This window comes from Gobio gobio, assembly GCF_949357685.1.
Source record: "Gobio gobio genome assembly, chromosome: 2".
Lineage (NCBI taxonomy): Eukaryota > Metazoa > Chordata > Actinopteri > Cypriniformes > Gobionidae > Gobio > Gobio gobio.
In genome coordinates, this window is record NC_137098.1 from 45899632 (window position 1) to 45910921 (window position 11290).

Genomic DNA, 11290 nt, shown 5'->3' on the forward strand with positions numbered 1-11290 from the left:
TTGGTCACATGTTCCTTTGTCTATGTTTCCCGCCACTCTGTTTCCTTGGTTACCCTCGTTAGTCTAGTTCTGTTCAGCTGTGTTTAGTTATCCTCATCTGTATCACCTGTGCCCCTCGTTAGTCAGTCATCTGTGTTTGTATTTAAGTTCCTCTTGTTCACTCTGTCTTTGTCCGGTCACCGTTATACTACCCGTTATCCGTGTTATGCTGTTCCATTGGACAAGCCCTGTATGTGTTTCTGTATTCTGAGTAAACTACGTGTGAGATACTCTGCCTCTCCTTGTCTTCCTGCCGAGCCAAACTGTAACACATCAATAATATTGTGGCAAATAAAACAGAATTTGAATTATAATTATTATATAACGCGTACAAAACAGTAACAAAGTGCTCAAATGTCAGAAAATTCCCATTTATCTTTTACGTAGGGTGAATTCAGGGTGATTGGGACACTTTTTCCAAGTCATCTCAATGGCAAAAAGTGTCCCAATCACCCTGAAATCACCCTATTTTTCAGTCTGAAATGTCGTTGCCATGACGTGTTGCTATGGTGCATGTGTCTTGCTTGACTGCTGCTTACAACAGCGGTCGGGAATCTCTAGGCTTGTGAGCCAAATGGGTCATTCAGTGAACGCCTGTGGCTCAACGGCAGGAAAAAACAATCCAAACAATCACGATTTTGAAACCTTTTTCATCATTAATCAAAGCTATTAATCGAAATGTAGGCTGTCAATAAGGAGGTAAAAGGGGTGTCTCTTCAAAAAAACTGAAAGAGACAATATATAATATATATTACACAAATAAAGCAACGTAAATTAAATATATATACATATATATAGGGGTGTAACGGTACACAAAACTGATGGTTCGGTACATACCTTGGTTTTGAAGTCACGGTATATATATAAAAAGTATAAAAATCACTCGTTTTTATAGCGAAACCTGCAGGAAGAGGCTAAAGCGGGTTGCCTGAGCCCATTGCATTTTAACAGACCCACCAAAGTCGTGCTATGATTGGACGTGGGACAGCGTAGCGTGGCATGGGGACGTAATGACGTGCCATTAATCGAGCTGTTCTGTAACATGTAAAACGGCAACATGAATGGAATAAAAAGCAACTCATGTAAACACCTTAATCAGAATATTGTCTTATTCAGAATAAGGTCAATAATTAGATTACTGCTGTCCATGTAAACGTAGTCAGAGAGAGAATTCGCTCACTGCTGACACTGTATTCAAACAGAGCTGAGTTTCCCAAAACTATCATAAGAAACCATGCTTTAGGAAACGCAGCCCAGAACAATGCTCATCAGAAGAAATCATGTTTGAGTTATTTCACAATAAACAAATTGAAATTGTAGCCTACATAGTTTGTGCAATTACACTTATTTAAATGTAATGTTAAAAGTTCATATTGATCATGCTCTATTCTGAAACTAATGTTGACATAAATCATGTCAGAATAAAAAGGTTGCATGTTATGTGTGCAACGGTGTGTCACAGGCAGTCCCTTATGAAAATGAACCATGTTTTTACTACAGTCACCATAGTTCAACTTTTTGTAGATTTCCATGTTTACTACTACAAGTTAACATATTTTAACCATGTGTAAACTAAAAATATTATCTAATAAATTGCAATTAAGGTGTATTGAATGTTAAAAAGCCTTTCAAATATGATGTTAGTGGACATCTTTATTTTACTCTTAGTAATTTATTTAATAATTTAAAAGTTCAGTTTAGAAGTATTGTATCAGTATCGATATCGATATCGGCGATACTGGCCTTGAAAATCGGTATTGTATCGAAAACAAAATAAGTGGTAGGCCTATCGCCCATCCCTATGAAGCAGGGTGTAGCTGTCATGCTGCATGTGAGCGCGCAGCTTGTTTACTTCTCTTAAGTTTATTTCAAAACCATAAACAGATTAAACATTCAGTTATCATCTGCTTTGCTCACTTCATGTATTTTCTTAAATGTAATGTGTATAGGCTTAGTTAAAAAATTCTTACGTTTGTTGTCTGTTTATCTTCTCTGACGTAGCGATCACTGCCGAGACTTGACTTCAAACTTCTGGGCGAGTCAGAGAATGCGCGTGCCTGTTTAACCATTTCATGCATAGAGTTCACTACTGTAGCGGACAGCTATTCAAAAAGCTTGTGCATCATCCTACACATTGCCACCAGGCAAGTCGTTGTATGTCGATTTTTTCCCCCCTCCGAAATGCAAAGTTGCTCTGGAATATCCGTCCATTCCTTTCATCCTAGGAGACTCTTGCAGGTTAAGTGCATCAAGTAATATCTAATGACTGAGTCATAGCACAGTTAAGTATTCCAAGTATTGATTTTAGATTGGGAGAAAATTCTGATTAATCATCCGTCCACTACAGTGGACATCATGCATCAACAGCTAGGCCTATATTCCAGCTACAATTCATACTTTTACTGTACTGTTGTTTTTTGAAAATATTTCATGCAGTAACCTAACTTTTTTGACTGTAAAAAAAAATGTATTTGTGTTATTAGAATGTAATTTATATTATATAAAAAGTAATCTGATTACGTAATGTACATTACTTGTAATGCATAGATCAAAAAGTAATATGATTATGTCATGTTTGTTACTTGTAATGCATCACTTTACTCAAAATTAATATGTTTGTGTAATGCATGTTGTAATGCTTTTCAGATAAGATTGAAAACACCTGATCGCTAGGTCTTCGTTCTCAGAGGAGAGCTATGGTAGAAATGTGTCCATCTTGAACATAATCAGAATGATCAGCTAATAAGAGTAAATCGACATACACTGTACACTGGAGGGAGCATCTGAGTTGTGTTTCCACAGATGTACCAATACCATGAGATGAGGGAACGAGTTACGTAAGATATCTTATGCTATGGGAAAATCTCTTTGAAAAATATATGTAAAAAATATATATACATTTCAAATCTTGTTTTTAATGTAAAAACATAAGAAAAAAAAATCCTGTCTGAGGTTACCGTTATCATGTATGAAAGGGTTAAACTTTCCTTCTTTTTTTAATGTTTGAATAAATTATTTTATTTTGAAATAGTATAGTAATATATACTTTATTTTGTCCGTTGAGCTTTTGTGATTTAGCTTTTTAATTTTAAACTGTAAATATTTTTGTAAAAAAAACGTATAGCCTAGGCCTAGCTATCATTTAAAAATTGACATTCTATTAAAATATGTTTTACACAAAAAACACAAACCGGGTTCTCTTCCCCTTTCAATAAATATGAATGAGTGAGCAATTCGACATCTCTCGTATATAAAACTGTCATGACCCTGGGCTGATCTGTCTGTTCTTTTCCTGTCTCTGTTGTGTGTTTGTGTTTTGGGAGCACATGGGTTGTATTTGACAGTTCACCATGTGCTTGCTGTCATTGTAGTGTCTTGTCCCGCCCCCTTGTTATTCCATTCATTACCTTGTTAGTGTTTCACTCCTTCCATCTGTTCTGAATCAATTTAGATCACCCTATTTAATCCTCTCTTGTGTGCTGTCCTGTGCCAGTTCGTTTGTTCTCTGTGCAAGCAATCGCTCTAGCCTTGTCGGATTTCTGCCTGATCAGTTGTCTTGGACTATTTGCCTTTTAGTTTTCTCCAGGCAGTTTCCCACTGCATTATGCCCTGGCCTCGCCCTCTATCGGATCATGGATCTCCTTCTCAGTCCTACTTCACGTACCACCTGAGCAGTTTCTTTCTGATCCTGTCTGGACTATTGACCTTTTGGGGTTGCATTTGTGTTTTCAATAAACTGTTGTTTGGTGCCTGCAGACTGAGTCTGTGTCCTGATCTGACATAACCTGGGCATATCTATTTTTAATAATTAATTCCTTTATTTAGTACTGGGTTCACCTAGTTTATTCATTCCATTTGCCATTTATTGTAACTGTACAGATTCAATATGGGTTTAACGTCAGATGCTGGTATTACATTGTCATTTCCAACTGAAGTGCTTCCTTTGCTGCTTTATCTGCCTGTTCATTGCCAGCCAATCCTATATACCTGGTGTCCAACAAAAAACAATATTAAAATCTTTTTTCTATAAAGAGTCCACTTTACTTTTATGCTGATTGAAGGATGTTCAGTTTTTAAAGACTCAAGTGTGAACTTTTTGTAAATCTTTCAATTGATGGAAATTCACTGGATTTATTTTGTTTCCACATTTGAACAGTTATAAAAAAAAAGAAACGCATGAACACAGTTCTGAATTATACAGTATGGAGATGGATTTAAAAACTAGCAGAAGCTTATTAAATGACAAATGTTACTAGTTACGAACACCTAAACACATTAACCTAAAATTCCCACTCAACAAATCTAACTTGGATTTGGACAGACCAATATAAAGGAAATTGCCAGTGGACAGGAGACAACACAGGTAACATAATTCAAACTGGTTTATTTAAGCAGGTGGCAGAGAGTTGGTGAATAAACAGGTGAGTAGATAACTTGAAGATGGATCTGATGAACTTAACTGAATGGCAATAGTCTTTGTTTCTTGCAGATGCTGAGAACAGAACCATAGATGATCTTGATTGCTGAGGACTGAAAAAGTGGATGGAGGATGATGATGATGATGATGACTACAGATGAGTCTCAGAGGATGAACTGGTAAGGAGTCATGCAAGGCCCCGTTCACACTGCAGGCAAAAGTGGCCCAAATCAGATTTTTTTGGGGGTCAAGTGACCAGGTCAGACTTCTTCAGAGGTAGTGTGAACACTCAAATATTGCCCAGATCTGATTTTTTCAAATCAGATTTAGACCACATACATATGTGGTCCTGAATCAGACCCAGATCTGATTTTTTTCAATGCGGCCACAGTGTGAACAACCAAGGCGGGTTTGATGCGACTTTAACGTCAATCTACGTCGACATTTGTCACAATTATGCGCCAGCGAGTTAGCCCTAGACACAACAGACACAGACAGTAACATTAAAAACTTGACTAGATATGGAGAACAGCGATGGAGAGAGTCAATGGAGGGAGAGTGAGGTGTTAGACCTAATTACTGTATGGGGAGATACTTCAATTCAAGCTAAACTAGAAGGGTCCTACCGTAACCGCTCTGTTTTTGAAAAAATAGCACACGAAATGGAAGAACGTGGACACAGAAGAACGTAGCTTCAGTGCCAAAGGAAGGTGACGAGTCTTAAAGGTAAATTTAAAGAAGTAAATGATTCTAACAACCAAAGCGGTCGTGGTCGCATCACCTGCCCATTTTATAACGAGATTAGCCGTGTTATGGGCGATAAACCCAGCTGTCAGCCGTTAAACCCGTAAAAGGCCAAAATAAAAAATGTTGCTCTCTCTTCGTTCTTGTCCTCTTCAGGACCTGCTCATTAATGTTACGGCTTCCATTACACAAACATTTTGAAATAAAAGCGAAAATGTTTGCTTCCTCCATAACCTCCCGAACTTTAGTGCAACAGCAGCTGCGTCTGATGTCATTATTATTGTTCTTTTGCGGAAAAAAAAAATCAGAATTGAGCATTAAGACTTGCGGTGTGAACGGGGCCTAAGTTGAACATGTGTAACAACAAGACCAGACAATATGTGAGGGAGGGAAGTGTGATGGGTTATATCCAGAGTGCTGAATAGTGAGTGCAGGTGCGTGCATTTAGAATTCTGGTGTGGCTGAACGAGTGGGTGGAGCTGACGGGTCTGGTGTTGATGATGGTGTTGCCTCTGAGACAGATATATCATTAAATACATAACTGTGCATGTAACAATCAGATGTTAATTAATGTGATATATCTCAAAAGAGAAGAAAAAGAAGCTGGTCATTTTAGTTTTAGAGTGTCAGCGATAAAAAATAAGTACAGCTGCTTCGGTTATCTCTTTGGAAGCACTCCATCCTACATTAGTGCCATAGCCATCCCAGTCAAAACTAGTAAAGTCCCCACACTGTCTAGGGGCTGCCTCGGGAAAGTTTCCACTTCCACCAATACAGAACTGCAAAAATATGAGTACATTATTAACAACACAACATGCCTATGCCTTTACATAGCCTAACATTGGTGAAGTTGATTTATTTCTGTTGTGTGTTACTGTAAATGAATTTCCTCTTCATTAATACAATGAAGCATGAATAATTGCCTGTGGTGATCAACAGCACGTCACAAATGCTGTTCATATAATAATCCATAGTATCTTTTTAACTCACATGTTCAGTGTGACAACCGGTTGGTTTAACGCCTGAACAAATAGCCATGGCTGCCTTTTCAGTATTGAAGACTCTGAATGTGATGAATCCAGGTTCAAATATTGCTGAAGAAAGCACAGAATATATAATTGATGATGATCTGTCATGAAAGGTCCATGCACACATGACACGGCTTTCATTCATTAAAGTGATTGGATCACAACATTGATGAAGCTTTGTAAATAATACACCATCACGGAATAATAGTCAGTCGATGTAGCTACTTTCTTTAAAAATATTGGTTCAAGAGGTAATACTGTACCTCTTGAATTAGGTCCATACAGTTTTTTGGTAGAATCCACACTTCCAGTATCATACACTATTGGAATAACAGGTCCATTATCAATGTTGCATGTCCCGATTCCAAACCTCACAGGGAATTTCTAGGAAAATGAAGATTCAATTTTAAAAGTTCAAAAGTTTTGCCTCCTATATTTCTGGGAAAGTTTACAATAAAAAACTGACATTAAAGTTTATCTGACCTTAAATACATTGAAAAGGTTTCCTCCATGTAGAGTTAAGAAGCGATTTTCAGTGTGGTATCTCAGAATGGAGGCAGTGGTCCAATGTTCAAACTCCATATTATTAGGAACATGCCACACAGACACATCCTGTGCAGCAATGTCAAAGTATCCAGGATTCTGTCAAGTCATATTTATTTATAAGTATAGTGCTTTATAAAATGCAGATTGTCTCAAATCAGCTTTATAGTAATAAAAAGGGGAAAGAAATTATTTGGCAAAAACTGATTTTATGAAATTACTTTGGTTTCAGCAATGAAAGAGCTCTACAGAAGACAATAGTTTCATTATCCAGCTCAATTTAGCTCAATGTTGACTTAATCAGATCAATAACAATGCTGATTTTGCAAAGTTTTTCAGCTATGAAACCAACTCGATTCAGCAAAAGAGGAGCTCTGCAGAACCCAATAGTATCATTATCCAGCTCATATTTAGATAAAGTTCTCATTCGATGTGGTCAAATTGATAATATCTCTCAATATTACTTAATATTAATTGTCTTTTCAGTGACAGAAAGAACATAGACTGTGTCAGATTCTATTTTAGATTATAGATAAACATCTTTTGATTGTCAGCCCAGGGACTTTGTGTACTTGATGTTGCTTCACTTGAATCGAGGTTGTAAAAATATAATAAAAAAGTTAAAATTATAAAAAGTTCAAAATCTATTTTATTAGGAACATGCAACACAGACACATCCTGTGCCGCAATTTAAAAAGTATCCAGACAGCAAGGAGACAGATGGTCAATTCAGATTCTAGAGAAACATATTTTGATGGTTGAATGTGATAAAATAGTACCTTATAATCATCACTTGTAGCGGCCTCTGCGGTTCCAAACGTGACTTTGTTTGCCCATGTTCCTTCACCATCAGGCCGGTTTGCATTGCTGCCCTGCTCACTAGACCAGCGATCACCAACAGTACACTTTCCATACATGTTGTTTTCATGAACACTGGCCACCAGCGTCCAGCCGCCGCCTGCAGTGGTCATATCACAGAACGTCTGGTAAAGGACACCTCTTGATGAGACCAGATAGTACAGGCCATCTGTGTGAACAGAAGCATTGCTGAGTCACCTAAATTATTAGTTATTCCTTCAGAGAACAAAAAAAAAGATCATACCCTCATAAACATGATATTTGTCAAGAATTTCTTTGCAGCTTCGAGCAACATATTTCATTCTGTCCAAAAGTTTTTCAAGCTCATGGTTGCTGTTGGTATCACTGATGTTAATACATGGTGCTTCTCTTTCTTGTATTACATACACTGTAGAAAGATCATAAAAAGAGTAAATGCTGGTTAATGTGAGTCAGAAAATGTGTCACATAGTGATATTGTGATTTTAAAAAATGCAATAACGTTCTTAATAGAAATGACTTCCAATCAATTTATTACACTTACTTGATTTAGCATCACAGAACCATAAACTCAGTGAGAGACTCAGAAGGATCCCTAAAAACATTTTTATAAGAAAGACGGTCTGCAAACAAAAGGAGAAAAGTTGTGATGCGTTCCATGTTCCATGTTTTTGTGGGAAGAATGTTTACTAAAAGCAAACATCCTGGGGCCCGTTCTTCATACGTTGCTTATTACATCTGAGATGATTTGACAGATCCCAGATCTTTTAATCGTGATAACTGATCTCTGGCTAATTTGGTTCTTCAAACGAATTTGCGGATTGGATTAAAATATCTGGATTAAATGATCTAAGATCACTGCGTGTTCTTGTGTTCCCTGAAGAGGGTAGATGCATCGATACTCGAAACCACGATCAGCAATGCAGCGATTGGCTGGCGTCAAGACAGCAACGTAATGACATCATATAATTAAAAAAGCCACCTGGGCAAAAAACTTGACAAATTATACAATGGCTGCGTCCCGATTCGCATACTATCCGTACTAAATAGTATTCGAAAAAAGAATTAGTATGTCCCAAATCTTAGTATGTTGAAAAAAGTATTCCAAAGATTCCCGGATGGTTTACTATTTCCGGTCAGAATCTGAAGTGCAGATCGATGCGCATAGCCCACAATCCATTGCGAGATGGACAAGGATTCGATTAGAACTACAAACGCTGATAAAAAGTGTTTAAAAAACTACAAACATGACGGTTACGCGAGACTGACGGTTAAGTGGAGAGGATTAGCTAAAGTGGTTTGAGTGAGCAATTATCATTATTTAACCTGACGAAAAGATATTTATTCAATATTAGCCACATTATATTTCTCCTTCAGCAGCATTGAGAACTTTTGTAATGATACGTTTGGCCATTAACTTTGCAAACACATGAGAGGAGTCTCTGCAGACCCACGAAAGGCAGATCAACGAGCGACTACCATGGCGACTACATTTCTCTCCGATACGGTAGGAAATTAAATTTAAAGTGGGGGATTTGAACTGGGACGATGATTGACAGGGCAGTTTAAACGGTGACGGGACGCACGTAACAGAGTCCGTTAAAGATGACGAAGTAGTATATCCCAAAGCTTGCATACTTTTCTGCTACACACTCAAAAGTATGTACTTTTTCTTCACAAAAAGAGTACATACTTTTAGGACATAGTATAAGTAGCCGAATTGGGACGCAGCCAATAAAAAACCCACGAATTTCTGGACCTTTATAAGAAAACAGCCAAATCACCAAACCAACATAAAAGTTATTATAGATAAATGATAAATGTTTTTTGTTTTTTTAACATGATTACCAATTATTTGTATTCACGATTTTATACAGTATTTGTACACCCTTTACATTTTTATTTCAATGTTGTAATTTAATTTTTAATTCAATTTGGAGCAGATTTGTAACGTGACAGTATTAACGTTTCTTAAGGGTCAAGATCAAATTATCTGCATCTCTTGCGCTGCATCAAGCCACTCCCATATATCTGTGATCACTTAAATGAATGCACGGCTCAGAGTAACTGTACAACATGTGTGTAAACCTCCAATAAAATTATAAAGTAATTATTCCATCACAAATAAATCGCTCAATCAAGTGGCTGTGTCTATATTATTATACAACATTATAATATTATATACATTCTCATATGCATATAAAATATAACATTTTTATATTATTATTATTATTTAAAATTATTATTATTGCCCCTGGTTCAGTAATGAACTATTGTAATAAAGTAGTAGTGGCTGGGACAGATTTTAAGTATCACCTCAGATGCAATCTAATCCTGTTTACATGAAATAAGCCTGCTCATGAGCAGGTTTAAGCTTACGGACCTGTTACTATGACAGCAAGTCCAGGATGAGCTTCGAAGAACCAAACAATCCAAGATCATGCCAAATCGTCAACAATCAAATCCAGCTAACTGAGTTAGCGAGGTTACTTCACCCTGCTGCCATCTGGTAAGCGCTTCCGTAGCCTGATGGCAAAGACTGAAAGACTCAGGAGGAGTTTCTTCCCCCAGGCCATCAGACTCCTGAACTCAGTCACATGACTTCACTTCACCCCGCACACGCATAAACATACAGTTTTTTAACATTAACATCCACATACTGCCATTGCACTGCACTTTACTTTCCTATTGTTACTGCGTAACAACCTGTAATAAACCTTGCACATTATACTTCTTTATATATACATATATATATATATTTTATGTTAACCACTTTTTTAAGTCTACAGTTTATCTCACTTATCATATCCACTTATTTTTTATATTTTTATATTTTAATTTTTATATTTTTATTTTTATCTTATTTCCTATTTTTATCTTTTACTTGATTTATTTATAATTCTACTTATGTTAATACTTTTTATTCTAATTTTATTCTATTTCTATTTTAATTTCTTGTAACTGTTATTTGCACTTTCCATGGAGCGGACCTGTTTACATTTCACTGCCAGTTGTATATTGTGTATATAACTGTGTATGTGACAAATAAAACTCTTGAAACGAAGAACGGGCCCCTGCTGATGTTGACATCTGTTTCACACAAACAGCATATTTTTCTTCAATCAATTAATTACATTCAATAAATTATCAAATTACATACTCTAAACTTTCATTTGTTTCTATTATCTGAAAAAGACAGTTAACTTACCATTTCCATAAGCCAGTTAAGTAATAGGTTTTGTGGTATTGGTGATCTAAAGTGGCTTAAGAAAAAAGGTTAATTTATAATTATAAATAATTTATAATTTATATTTATATTACTTATCAAAGGATGATTTATAAGTAACTAAAAGAACATCAAGAACAAAGACTTCCTTGTGCACTTTATTGTCATATACAATGAGGAAGAGAACTTGTTTTTCTCAGGATTCCGATAGACCTATTTTTATGAAGGGACAATATGTTGATGATGCTGAAAGTCATTGTTGTTTTGGACTCCACACTTTTGTACTGTATGAACAAAAACATTCAAACAGTCAAAATTACTCTTTTGTTTTTCACAGAAAGAAAGCATACGGGTTTGTTGTCCCATAACTAAAGGTTTTAAGGAAAGAGTCCAGTTGTATAAATACCTGTTTCATTGTTAATATATGTTGCAAAATAATGGGTTTTGTATCCTTGA

General features: G+C 36.3%; 2 protein-coding genes across 3 annotated transcripts in view; both read right to left on the bottom strand.

The window, feature by feature from the left end:
• LOC307122689 (intelectin-like) overlaps positions 1-2448 on the bottom strand; it is a 64137-nt gene extending 61689 nt beyond the window's left edge. Inside the window, exon 1 of the mRNA XM_079810857.1 lies at positions 2010-2448. Coding sequence (XP_079666983.1) covers positions 2010-2117 — 108 coding nt within the window. The 5' untranslated portion in view covers positions 2118-2448. The remainder of the gene's footprint in view (positions 1-2009) is intronic.
• A 1704-nt stretch (positions 2449-4152) lies between these two features.
• On the bottom strand, positions 4153-8527 carry LOC307122690 (intelectin-like). 2 transcript variants are annotated; one of them, XM_079810858.1, is made up of 7 exons: positions 8153-8527; positions 7874-8017; positions 7551-7798; positions 6712-6870; positions 6492-6612; positions 6191-6294; positions 4153-5979 (listed from the first exon to the last, which is right to left on the bottom strand). In XM_079810858.1, exons 1-7 carry the CDS (start codon positions 8211-8213, stop codon positions 5827-5829), a joined length of 990 nt encoding a protein of 329 aa, XP_079666984.1. In that variant the 5' UTR covers positions 8214-8527; the 3' UTR covers positions 4153-5826. The 2 variants fall into 2 exon arrangements, with proteins under 2 accessions (XP_079666984.1, XP_079666985.1); XM_079810859.1 differs by having other exon boundaries at positions 4405-4931.
• Positions 8528-11290: the final 2763 nt, after the last annotated feature.

What these genes read in the sequence shown, in the direction of transcription:
- LOC307122690 (XM_079810858.1), bottom strand. Translation starts at nt 8,213, where the DNA reads ATGTTTTTAGGGATCCTTCTGAGTCTCTCACTGAGTTTATGGTTCTGT. An exon ending in CTACAAGTGATGATTATAAG is followed by an intron (nt 6,871 to 7,550) that starts GTACTATTTTAT and finishes ATGACTTGACAG; the next exon opens with AATCCTGGATACTTTGACAT. An exon ending in GTATGGACCTAATTCAAGAG is followed by an intron (nt 6,295 to 6,491) that starts GTACAGTATTAC and finishes TGCTTTCTTCAG; the next exon opens with CAATATTTGAACCTGGATTC.